General features: G+C 36.4%; 2 protein-coding genes across 2 annotated transcripts; both read right to left on the reverse strand.

The window, feature by feature from the left end:
- Positions 1–287: 287 nt before the first annotated feature.
- LOC120134153 (2-phytyl-1,4-beta-naphthoquinone methyltransferase, chloroplastic-like) lies at positions 288–2,166 on the reverse strand. Its single transcript, XM_039150627.1, has 8 exons — positions 2,006–2,166; positions 1,848–1,912; positions 1,677–1,767; positions 1,511–1,599; positions 1,198–1,331; positions 1,038–1,099; positions 757–856; positions 288–531 (listed from the first exon to the last, which is right to left on the reverse strand). The coding sequence occupies exons 1-8, from the start codon at positions 2,156–2,158 to the stop codon at positions 431–433; spliced, it is 795 nt and encodes a 264-aa protein (XP_039006558.1). The 5' UTR covers positions 2,159–2,166; the 3' UTR covers positions 288–430.
- A 514-nt stretch (positions 2,167–2,680) lies between these two features.
- On the reverse strand, positions 2,681–4,781 carry LOC120134301 (protein trichome birefringence-like 2). The gene is made up of 5 exons (XM_039150747.1): positions 4,042–4,781; positions 3,752–3,944; positions 3,461–3,651; positions 3,222–3,380; positions 2,681–3,061 (listed from the first exon to the last, which is right to left on the reverse strand). Exons 1-5 carry the CDS (start codon positions 4,779–4,781, stop codon positions 2,719–2,721), a joined length of 1,626 nt encoding a protein of 541 aa, XP_039006678.1. The 3' UTR covers positions 2,681–2,718.
- Positions 4,782–13,608: the final 8,827 nt, after the last annotated feature.

Genomic DNA, 13,608 nt, shown 5'->3' on the forward strand with positions numbered 1-13,608 from the left:
CCCCTAAAATCATTATTTAAATTGAAAATGAAAAGGTCCTTTGGTTGTTACTTTTGTTCTCTTAAATTGAAATTGGAACATTCAAAAGTTTAGGAACCAATTCAAAACGAAAGTCATAGTTTGGGGATGAAATAAAAATGTGCAAAAGTTTAGGACCAATTTAAAATAAGGGACATATTTTGATGATGAAGTTAAAATATTCAAAAAATTAAGAACCAATTTAAAATGATGGTCATAATATGAGATAATGCAACCATAAGGATTATGGTTTTTATAGATTAGTCAACCATACATGATAGGTATCAGTAAGGATTCAATCCAACAACATCTGCTCTTAGAAAATGTTTGGAATTCATAGACAACAGGATGCTATCTTCATCAACAAACCAAAAACCGAAAATGGAAAGAAAAGAAAAGGCATGCATCTACTTTAACGTGTGGCTACTAAGTTCCCCATGAGGCCTCCACCGATCTCATAATGTCTGGCATAAGAAAACCCTGCGTCCAAAGTGAGTTTCTCCGATTCCTTCCCTACAACCGAGCACGGAATATTCAGTCGAATGCGGTACTACATCCTCCCTAGACATGAGATGACCATCATTGCATAGTTTCGTGATACGAATTTCATTTTCGTAAATGAAATCCAATATCTAATAGGCACCTCAGTCAGGAGACTCAACATACTAAACAAATTTGGTGGCAACTAGAACATGAACAATCACCGAAAAGAAAATGATTCAGTACGAAGAGACGAACCTGTTAAAAATTCATCAATGGAACTTTTCAAATACTGGTATTCCTTGGCAAGGCCATAAATTGTTGCTGTTGGTACTACTACATTATCAATCATCCATTCCTTTCCAAAAGAAGATTTTTTTGATGTCAACAGAGTACTTCAGTATCGAACTTGATGTGCAATAAGAGGAAGGTGACATTCGTCGCCGATTAACAACTCTTTACGACATTCAAAAACCTATAAAGTCAAGGAAGTGGTGTAGAACTGAAAAACAAAATGAATGCACAATGACCGGGAATACCTGAAAGAAGGCTGTCAATGGCTGCACGCTTTTATTGAAATCGAGGATTGACACCCTCGAGCCTGAAAAATGAAGCAAAATTTAGAACATTTTCAAGTTTTCATTTGGTGAAACAAGAAATCTACTTAACAATAAGAGAAAAATGAACAAAAGGATAGACCTGGCTTTAAAACTCGAAATATCTCCCGCATGGCTCGACGTTTATCAACCACATTACGCAACCCATATCCCATAGTAATGGCATCGAAGTAACCATTAGAAAACGGCAAATCAAGTGCATCACCTTCAATCCATCTACACTCAATTCCAAACACAAATTTATGACATGATAAGACAACTTATAATTGTTTCATGTGCATTAAAACATAACCTTCTAATACTTCACCTATGACCTCCGTGATCGCAAGAGCATGTGCATTTTCATAAACATGGAAATTACTGGCTAGTTAACATCAAGAATTACCAGTGCTCACTCAATGTTATTGTAGCAAGGCTTTGAAAGCAAGTATTGGCGTGATGAAGCGATCGATAGTTGCTCTTTCGAGAAATCGAGGCCAATTACCTTACAGAAAACCCAGCCAAAATTAGCAAAACCCTGGAAATGAAACAATGGCGAAAAACAGTTCAAACAAAACATACTTTGCCCCTTTCACCAGCTTTCTCAGACATGAGGAACGTTAAATCTCCACTTCCACAGCACAAATCCAACAGGTAATCTCCCGATTTTGCTCTGTTTTTCCATAACCAAGTAAATTAAAATTCCACGAAACAAAGCAGAAAAGAAAAAAAAGGGATAAATTTGAATACGACCCGCTCCAGGATACCGCCATGCGTTTCCATATACGGTGCTGACCCAAACTCAGCAAATCATTTAACTGTAAAATTTTATCAAACCCAGAGTCAAAAACGACAACAAGAAGAAGAAGAATCGATGAAAAAACTGATAAGAGAGGGGAAAGATGGCTGACGTTATCGTAAACAGGGGCAATGCGGTTAAAAAGCTCCTGGCGGTCACTAGCGCAACGAACCGTAGTGAGTTTGGGACGTGATCCGGCTAGCAGTGGAACTGAGAGTTGAAGGCAAGCCATTTTTTCTCTGCTCGGCTCAACTTCTGGATTCATTTATGCCTTTTTATCTTTAAATATCGTACATTCTGATTAGATGATAATTACTGCCGATTAAAACCGGGCCATTATCGCTTGGGGCTTAACTCTTAAGTTGAAACATACCCCAATCATCTTCACCCATACATAAAAAAAAAATCTTCACCCATACTTGAATTTTTGTCTCTACACAAATAATTTCATTATATATTTCATCCTTTGCAAATGTAAAAGTTAATTTCTTTAATTTATTAAAAGTCTTATATATTAATTTAATTAAGTAAAATTAGTAAACATTTTTTAAACAATGAATATTTTTTTATCCAATTAAATTCTTAAATAATATTAATATATATGATGATTACGTGACAGTTTATATCATTATAAAAAACTATATGACTTAAAAATTTAATTGAAATTTAATTGAAAATTATGTTATAGATTTATGAATCAAACGGGTCTTTGAAAACATACATATGGCGCATTTAGCTTTGTAGTTACATAAATCATTCTTGTTTAAACAACCTGCTTAGCTTTGTAGTTACATATAGAACTCGATCAAGGGCCGTAGGTTTTGCTCAGTTTCCCCAAATTCCCTTTCCAGCCTTCAGCAATGAAGCATACAGTAGTTCGTTCCATGTATCGGGTACGCCGGGCAAGCACCAATGACTGCAATCTTGAACCGCCACTGCACGATTCCTTTCTTCTTCGGTCTTGTACTCGCTTCTATATATAGAGGGATGCGCATCTTTTCGGTAATCGGTGAGCCTGCTTACGTTGAAGTATATGACTGGAGTTTTGGTCTGTTGAAGAACATGTTCCAGGGCTCTCATTTTGGATGGGTAATTGGTCAAGTATGTTTCGTTGGTGATCGGCTCGGTTTCCTGGTGACAATTTCCTCCGGAGTTCCATTGGCCTCCCCTGTAGCCAATACCCGGATATGGATCAGACTCGAGTATTTAAGACGAAGAGTCCGGAACATAGCAATGTAGCATACATTACTATATCTGCACACTCATGTATCATGTATGATATACGTAATATGTTAACCTATGTGCCAATAATGAAAAGAGGTTCATACCAGAAATGGGCAACAGAGTATCCCCTGAAGAAAACCTGAGTTCGACTGCTGTCGACATTCGAGTCAACCCATCTCGACCAGGTTGTTAGTGCCTTCTGATAAGCTTTCAGGACTTTGAGCCGCTGGTACACGTGGTCGCCTTCTTGGTAATAATCTTCGCTGCATGATCACAAAAGAAGTTAATGGCATCATAATGGTAATGTAACAAGAAAAACACAAGGTTTTACTGGTGTACTCACCCTTTGGAAGTTTTATCATGAGTCCACCAATGACCCGTATTGAACACCAGGAGGTCCGCATCATGATACGTTGAAGTTGCCGGATCCATGAGATCCAACCTAAGTGTCTCTATTGATCCGTTTTCTCGCTTGAAATATGATTCTCGGACGAGAAACGGAGCAGAAACAAAGTCCACCGAGCAATTGTAGTCCTACAAGGACATCAAATACATGTTCTCATAAGATGCAGATACAGATAGTATAGCTTTTGTAACACAAACAACATTAATATCTCAAAAAAAAAAAACTTACCTCAAACCTGAATGCAAAAACTCCCCGTTTCTTAAAATCAGTTCTACCGGAAATTTCATAAACTCTCTTCTTTTTCTTGACGCTATGGCGGAGAATACACACCATCGACTCCCACATGTTCCGGTTCAAGGAATCTCCGATATAAACCAGCCTTTTTCCTCTCAGTTTCTCCAGAAAATCAGTTGCATTCAGCCTGTATGATCAAGAAAGATTTGAAAGCGCTTTTCATGCATAAGAACAACACTGAAAACTATATCTTCATGTTCCTTGCATGAAGATGGAGACCTTACCGTGGTATGTCGCATCCATTTGGTTGCCATCTCCACTTAATGTAGCCATCATCAGGCCGGCCATTGCGCTGACAATCGAAGTCTTTATCAATGAAAGGACAAGATCCTGGCCGATAATATGGCATCCAACGATCATTCCTCACCCACTTACCGTCAAAGAAATCACATGTCTTGAAAGTATCATTATGCCTTGGATCATTCAATTCCATAGCCTTATCTTCTCCGATAACTTCCTCTTTGCTCGACGAATTGCCCTCATTGTTTGCATTCGCATTTCCACCAACCAAAGTTCCATTATTTGCTGCCTCAGATAAATTTCCCAACCGGGGGTTCCCCAGAAACGGCCGATTATCCTCAATCTGCTTCAAAATGTCTTGCTTTTCTGTAACGTTTGACGCATCAGGTTCAATCTTTTTCTCGGTGCCAACAGGCCCTTGCTGCGGTCCGTCGGCAACAGGTGTCTGCTGCGGTCCGTCGGCAACAGGCGTCTGCTGCGGTCCCTCGACAACAGGCAGTTGCTGCGGTGCCTCGGCAACCGAGGAACGAAGTGAGACGGCGGTGGTATTGTTCGGACTATAAGACCCTTGGAAGAAAGACCCCACGATAATAGGACCTTTAAGAGAGTTGAGCAAGAGGGCGGTGAGTACTACAAGAGACGCCACCAACCCCCAGACAAGCCTCGAAACCACCTTTCCGCCCGGGGACAATATCTCCGACAAACCATGTTTCATTACATCCATCGTACTGGAACAAAAAGTACAGGAACCGTAAATGAGAAGAAAAAAAAGACAAGGAAGATTGAAGAACCAAAAAAACAAGTGAACAAGTTGTGGGGACGAAGATCTGGTCCGGAAATAAGTAAATAACAAAAAAAATGGAGAATAAGGGTTTATAAGCATGTGAAACAATGTTTGCTGCAAATGGTTGTTAGTGAGTTACTCTCCTCATGTTTGTTTCCAACGAGTTTTGAAGGAAAACGAGTTAAAAAGGGTATACAGACTGGGTAAAAGGGTTTCACTGGCAACCGTTGAGCGAAATGGTGAACCTCATATTTTGAACTCATTTTCGAGTATTCAATGGTTTTCTAAACAGAATCATATACCTTTTTTTTAAACAGAACTAATGGGGAACTTAATAGAGAAATCTGTCGGATGAACTAACCAGTGGCTTTGATGTAAATAATGCGATGAAGACAAGGATATTTCTGTCCTAATGCTGGAAAAAGTAACCGCCAAAAACATCGTACCTTTCCCGCCGACCAAAGTGCGGGCGTGTGGCAGAAGATGAAGCTTACATCAGTTTGATGATGATGGCCGTGAAGATGGTTGCATAGCAGACCTCACGAGCTGATGTTCCTCGCCTGAACAAAGCACCGGCAGCCGCATACCACTGAAATGATCACACGTGTCAAACTTCCTGACGGGTGTATACGCATTGGTGAGAAATTCATCACTATGCATGCAGACTTGCGTTCCCACCCAAATTTGTATTATATATTGGGTAAACTATATGATTAGTACCTAAATTATTATTTTTGTTCCATTTTGGTACTCAAACTTTATATTTTTTAAAATCATACCTAACATTTAGTTTAGGTTTCATTTTGGTATCTCATTGTTAAAAATTTAATGGTGATGTTTATATGTCATCATAAGATAATGTCACACCAACATTGAAAAAAATTAAAATAAATGACATGTCAGCAGTTTTGTTAATTTTAAAAATATATATAACTGATGTGTTGATTTTTACATTGAAATTGTTAAAAGTTCACGAGAAAAACAAATAAAAAATTTACTGAAAAAATTGCAATTAGAGGAACAAATACAAGAACAGCCTCTTTAATAGAGAGCAATTCTGCAAAACAAAAATCAAAATAATTTGCTCATATGATCCTAATAATTTCCACTAAAAAACATTATTTTTATCCGTTAACAATATCATATTTCAAAATAAATATATAAAACAAATACCATTAAGAAAGAAAAGAGACTATTACAGAAGAAATGTTCAACGATAACAACAACTCACCTGAAGTATCGACGCCGGCGCAATAGAGAAAATTGTCGGTGATAATTTAAAGAACAAGAACGTTATAAATCGAAATAAAAACACGTGTTACAAGTTACGAATCGTAAGGCATTGTACGTGAAAGAAAATACTTTTCCTTTGATTGAAAAACCTTTTACTTTGATTAGATCTTTTTCGGGCAAATAAGGAAATTGGTTCCGTAAAATATTCTACGTCAAACGGACGGACTCTAAATTATAACTTGATACCGTACATGATTATATTAACATTCAAATAACACATATTCTACCATTTCTATGAAAAAAAGGAGTAAATTTATATTTCTAAAATATAAATTTTAGAAATGAGTAATTAAAGATAATTAATTATAATATTTATGTTCAATAATTTTATAAAATTTTAATTGATATAATAATAAATTTAACGTTTAACGTTTATACTTTATGTCAATTTAATTGATATTTTTATATAATTTTATCCTAAATTTATATATTATAGTATCATTCGTCAATGATCCTGAAGTTGCTATCTCCATCACGAATATTGCTTACATCGATTAGTTCTTAATTTGTTGTCATTGGTTTTTTCTCAATCGCTTGTTTCCTTCATCTGTTGTCGATCTAAATGAGTTTGACTGTTGCTGCTTCTTCCATCGGATTATCACTGCCTTTCATATTCTCGATTCATCTTTTGAGAGTGATTTGTTGATACTCCGATCGTCGAAGATTGAAATTTTGTTCGTCTATTTTGGTTCGGTTTTTAATACGTACAAGCATGACGACGAAAAACTCCTCTCACGTGGTGTGCAGTCTCATTGTTGATTTTAATATTATCTCATAATATGTAGGTTCGTTTACTTTAAAAATATAATATCTCTATTTAAAAAAAACATTTTTAACTAGTAGTTAGTATACACAGTACACTTATCATATGTATATATATATATGGATTCTGGCAAAATCCACGAGATAATGTTCTCGAACTTTTTATTTCACGAGATAATACTTTGGACATATTATTTGTTGAGATAGGGTGAATTCTACAGTGATAAAAGGAGGTCGACATGCACTCCGGGTGACCAAGGAGGTCGCCATGCACTCCGGGCAACCAAGGAGGTCGCCATGCACTCTGGGCGACCAAGGAGGTCGCCATACAATCCGGGCGACCAAGGAGTGATGCATGTGGGAGCTGTGGGACCAAGGAGTGATGCATGTGGGAGTTGTGGGATGCATGTGGGAGCTGTGCATGGGCCATACACGTCGAATGGTGTAGGTCGGGATGCATGTGGGAGCTGTGCATGGGCCATGCACCTCGAATGGTGTAGGTCGCCATGGAGTCCCGGCGACATGGTAGGTCGCCATGGAGTCCCAGCGACCAAGCTCCTGGGAGATTCTGCACCACGACCAAGCTTTAACCCTCAGCATCCCTCATGCGTTGCATCCATAGCCTCATGCATGCGTTTCATCCATAGCTGGGAGATTCATGCATACGTAGCTACATGCGTTGCATCCATAGCTGGGAGATTCCTACATCCGTAGCTACATGCGTTGCATCCATAGATGCATTATTGCAGCGTTAATTTAGCTGCTAAATGCAGCAAATATTGTTGTTCAATTGCAGTCTTTCAATGCTCAATAGTTATACGATTCAATGCTAATATTATTTGCTTCAACAGTCAAATTTAATGACTCTGTCCAACGCTCATTTGCTTTATATAAATGATATGGGGTTTATGGTAGAAGTAGAACCAGAAGCATAAGCATAAGCACATATAAACTTTGCCGAGAGAAAGATGATGGTTTGAAGAAGAAAAGAAGATAAAGACTCAAACATAGTTCGTGAGGTAATTTTTATTGTTTAATTTAGTTTATTATATGAAATTACTATAGGGTTTAGGGTAAAACTAAAATCTAGTTAATTAGTTTGTTAGTATAAATTATTAGTGTTGAAAACATTTTGATATTTCGATATAACAAATTAAGTTAAATGAATTTTAAGATTTTCCAAATGATTTTCTAAGTATATTCGATATAATTATTCGAATATCAAAACATTACTCCAAATATTTCAAAAATCATTTTTAATCCTTACTTAAGTGTAAAATTAAGTTTTAATCTTAAAACAATTTCAAAATAATCTTTCAAAGTATTTCGAACCATTTCAAAGCCAAAAATTCCAGATTGCTCAGAGGGAACCGATTTCCCCCCAAGGGGGTACCGATTCCTCCCTGAATGGTTTGGCTCCGAGATTTCCAGAATGCTCGGAGGGAACCGATTCCCCCATAGGGGGTACCGATTCCCCCTGTTCAACGGTCGAAATATTTAAATTTTACACTTAGGGAACTGATTCCCTATGAGGGGGGAACCGATTCCCCCCACGCTCTAAGCTGTTTTATTAATTATTTTCACACTAAAATGGCTATATGATCTTCACTAATCATCCCCAACGTTCATAAGTGATTCAAGGTGTATTTAAACAAGTTCTGAAGCCCTTGATCGGCAAGAAATTATAGAGAAACAAGAGAGAAAGCATCAAACACCAAGTTTGTGCAAATCAAGCCAATTTTCCTTTCAATATTCATCTTGCTTTCAAAGAACACCATTTGTGCTCATTTGTAATTATTTGTGAGTGTTCTTTTCTTGTTCTAGAATTGTGCAAACATCTTACCTTGTGAGGTTTTCCTTGTAAGTTTGCAAATTTGTAATCTTCTCTTTGGGAAAGAGTGTTCTCAAGAATTGGGGTATATTCTTGAGGGTGTTGTAAGGTAATCTCTTTGGCCTCAAAAGAAAGAACAAATTAGTGAATTTGTTGGAAAATCCTTAGTGTGGATAGCTAAGGTAGTGGACGTAGACTTTGATTGAGAAAGTCGAACCACTCTAAATCGTTGTGCAATTACTTTCAATTTTCTGCAAAAGCTTCCACCAAATTTTTAATTGCCAATTCACCCCCCTCTTGGCCAATTCTGTCAATCGATTAACTCAACAATTGGCATCAGAGCCTAACTCATTTGAAGGTTTAATCGCCTCTTGAGTCGATTCGGGAAGAGTTATATCGATAATCAAAGTCATCAATGGCCTCCGCTTCAAACTTCGACTCCGGTCTCGACTCGATGCCCGTCAACAAGCCTCCTTTCTTCAATGGAGCTAACTATGCCTATTGGAAGAATAGAATGATGTACTTCATTCAAGCAAGTGACATGGGAGCATGGAATGCTGTAGAAGAAAAATATATCAAACCTCTCACTCATCCAAGGTTGTGGAGTGAAGGAGAGACAAGAATGTTCCAGCTCAACTCCAAAGCCATCCATATCATTTTTTGTGCTCTTGGACCAGATGAATACGGAAGAGTTTCATCGTGTACAACTGCCAAAGAAATATGGGACAAACTTCAAGTCACTCATGAAGGTACCGATGAGGTAAAGAAATCTAAAATTAGTATTCTAACGCATAGCTATGAAAATTTCAAGATGAAACCAAATGAAGATATCAAAGCTATGACGTATAGATTTTCAACGATTGTCAATGGTCTCAAATCATATGGAGAGATCATTTCAAATGAAAAGCTTGTGAGGAAGTTATTCTACTCCCTCCCAAAATCGTGGCAATCAAAGAATACGGCAATCATCGAGTCTAAGGACTTAACGTCCTTAACTCTTGAAGAGCTAATTGGGTCACTCCTCACTCATGAAATGATACTTGAAGATGAGGTGGACCTCGACAAGATTGACGAGACACCAAAGGAGAATGAGAAGAAGAAAAACATTGGAGTTACTCTCAAATCCACAAAAGATGAGAGTGATTCGAATAAACGATGACGATGACGAGGAAATGGCATTGTTTGCCAAACGGTTCAGAAAAATGATGAGACCTTATCGAGGAAGAAAATTCAAACGAAATGAAGGCCTAAAAAATGAACCGAAAGAGAAGGACCCAATCATTTGCTACGAATGCAAAAAGCCAGGGCATGTTAAATATGATTGCCCACAATTGAAGAAAAATGGTCAATCAAAGAATAAGCACAAGGCTCATGTGGCTACATAGGCGATGAAGAAAGTTTCGATGAAGAGGAACAAGAAGTAGCTAACTTGTGCTTGATGGCATTTGGGGAAGATTCTAAGGTAACCTCTAACTCATCTGATTTTGATGATTTATCCTATGATGAGTTATTAGAGGAATATAATGGGTTGGCTTCGGATTATGAGAAATTATTTTTAAAATATAAAAATGATGTTTCAAAATTGAAAAATGAAAACAAACTCATATCCAAAACCAACAATGATCTTGAAAGTAAAATCAAAGATTTGCAAATCAAACTAGAAGAGTTTGAAAAGAAAAATTTAGATTTGCAAAATTTACTTTCAAAGATCAATGATGTTCATCAAAAGAAAATTGATGATCTTAAAACTTCTTTTGATTAAGTTGGAACAAAACTTTTTGAAAAAGGTGGAAATTCAAAATCCAACTTTGTTAGAAAAAGTTTTAGAAACTACAATCATAGAGGTCCCCAAAGAACCTCTAATGAAAAAATCGTTAGAAGTATCTGGGTTCCTAAAGAACTCATTACTACTAAAGATAAAAAATATCCTACACAAATGGATACCTAAGGGGACTAAGATTTTGGAAACTAATGAATATGGACCCAAAAGAATTTGGGTACCAAAAATCAAAAATTAATCTATGTTTGTAGGGAAAGGAGCATTGCTACAAGGCACGGGAAACAAATTCAAATTCATGGTACCTTGATAGTGGATGCTCAAGACACATGACCGGAGACAAAAGCCGGTTCATTGAGCTTAACGCCAAAAATGGAGGAGAAGTGACTTTTGGAGACAATTCAAAAGGTCACATTGAAGGTATTGGTACAATAGGTAATACCTCTTCCATACAAATTAAAAATGTTTTATATGTGAATGGATTAAAGCATAATCTATTGAGTATTAGTCAATTATGCGATAAAGGATTCAATGTCTTATTTGAAATTAATGGTTGTAAAGTCATTGACATTGCATCTAATCGGATTATGCTTGTTGGTCATAGAATAGGGAACATATACATGGTGCATTTAGATTCTTTTGATATGACTAGTTTATGCCTAGTTGCTAAGGATGAACATGATAGTTGGTTATGGCATAGGAGACTAGGACATGCTAGTATGAGTGTTTTGCAACGGTTAATTCAAGGTGATTTAGTTCGAGGGTTGCCTAAGCTTAAATTTGATAATGATAAAATCTGTGATGCTTGTGCTAAAGGAAAACAAAAGCGTGTTTCTTTTAAATCCATTAATGACGTATCAACTAGTAGAGTATTACAATTGATCCATGTAGATCTTTTTGGGCCAACTAGGACTACTAGCTTGGGTGGAAAACAATATGCATTGTTCTTGGTAAATGACTATTCTAGATATACTTGGGTTCTATTTTTAAGTACTAAAGATGAAGCATTAGAAAAGTTCATCACATTTTCAAAAATAATCCAAAATGAAAAGGGTTACTCTATAACTAGTGTTAGGAGTGATCATGGCACTGAATTTGAAAATCTTGGATTTATTGAATTTTTTAATTCTAATGGTATTAGTCATAATTTTTCAGCACCTAGAACCCCTCAACAAAATGGAGTTGTTGAGAGGAAAAATCGAACTTTAGAAGAAATGGCTAGAACCATGCTTTGTGAAAATAATTTGCCAAAATATTTTTGGGCGGAAGCCACAAATACCGCTTGTTATGTTGTAAATCGAGTAATGATTAGGCCAATTTTAAAGAAAACTCCATATGAAATTTTCAAAAATAAAAAGCCTAACATTAGTTATTTTCATCCTTTTGGATGTAAATGTTTTGTTTTAAACAACGGTAAAGAAAACCTTGGCAAATTTGATGCTAAAAGTGATGAAGGAATTTTTCTGGGTTATTCCTTAAATTCTAAAGCCTATCGTGTATTTAATAAAATAACTTTAGTTGTAGAAGAGTCTATACATGTTTTTTTCGATGATAATCCCCTTCCGAGGAAGGATTCTTGTGTGAATGATGATGTAGGTGTTATAAATACAAATGACGTTCGACATGACGTTGGAGAACCATCATCAAAGGAAGAAATGAAAAATGAGGAAACTCATGATCCTCTTGAGAATCCAACCATTGAAGAAAGGGAAGTATCTTATCCAAGAGAGTAAAACTATGTCAAGGGTGGTGAGATTATAGGTGATCCATCCAAAGGGGTAACAACTCGATCTTCTCTTAGAAATATTTGTAATTATGTTGCATTTATTTCATGCATAGAGCCTAAGAATATTAAAGAAGCATTAAATGATGAACATTGGATTATGGCTATGCAAGAAGAATTAAATCAATTTGAGATAAGTAAAGTATGGACATTAGTTGAAAGGCCTAGTAATAAATCTACTGTAGGTACTAGATGAGTATTTAGGAATAAGCTTGATGAGAGTGGTAATATATTGAGAAACAAGGCTAGACTTGTTGCTCAAGGGTATACTCAAGAAGAGGGCATAGACTATGATGAAACATATGTTCCCGTAGCTAGGATGGAAGCAATTAGAATGTTATTAGCATTTGCATGTTTTCATGAATTTAAATTATATCAAATGGATGTTAAAAGTGCATTTTTAAATGGTTTTATAAAAGAAGAAGTGTATGTGGAACAACCTCCAGGTTTTGAAGATTCAAAATTTCCAGATCATGTTCTTAAATTGACAAAAACTCTTTATGGTTTAAAACAAGCTCTTAGAGCTTGGTATGAAAGATTGTCAAATTTTTTAATTGAAAAAGGTTTTTCAAAAGGAAAGGTTGACACTACATTGTTTTTAAAGCATAAAGGTAAAGATTTATTAGTAGTTCAAATTTATGTTGATGATATAATATTTGGTTCTACTAATGATGTTCTTTGCCAAGAATTTTCTAAGCTAATGCAAAGTGAGTTTGAGATGAGCATGATGGGGGAGCTCTCATTTTTCTTGGGACTCCAAATCAAGCAAAGAAAATATGGCATCTTCATTAATCAAGCTAAGTACGTCAAAGATATGCTCAAGAAGTTTGGACTGGAAAATGGGAAACCTCGTGACACTCCAATGAGCTCTTCAACAAAGCTTGACTTAGATGAAGGAGGTAAATGTGTAGATGTTAAATTATATAGGTCAATGATTGTCTCTTTGCTTTATCTAACTGCAAGTAGACCGGACATTATGTTTAGTGTTTTCTTATGTGCTAGATTTCAATCATGTCCTAAGGAATCACATTTACTAGCTGTTAAGAGAATCTTTAGATACCTTAAGGTCACTCCTAGTTTAGGACTTTGGTATCCTAGAGACTCTAGTTTTAGCTTGCATGCCTTCTCTGATGCGGATTATGTAGGATGTAAATTAGATAGGAAAAGCACCTCCGGTACTTGCCAATTCCTTGGAAATATGCTGATTTCTTGGTTTTCAAAGAAACAAAATTGTGTTGCATTATCTACCACTGAAGCGGAATATATTTCAGCCGGTAGTTGTTGTGCACAAGTTTTATGGATGAAACAACAACTTTTTGAT

The sequence above is a fragment of the Hibiscus syriacus genome, unplaced genomic scaffold, assembly GCF_006381635.1.
Source record: "Hibiscus syriacus cultivar Baekdansim isolate YM2019G1 unplaced genomic scaffold, ASM638163v2 tig00110597_pilon, whole genome shotgun sequence".
NCBI classification, from domain to species: Eukaryota; Viridiplantae; Streptophyta; class Magnoliopsida; order Malvales; family Malvaceae; genus Hibiscus; species Hibiscus syriacus.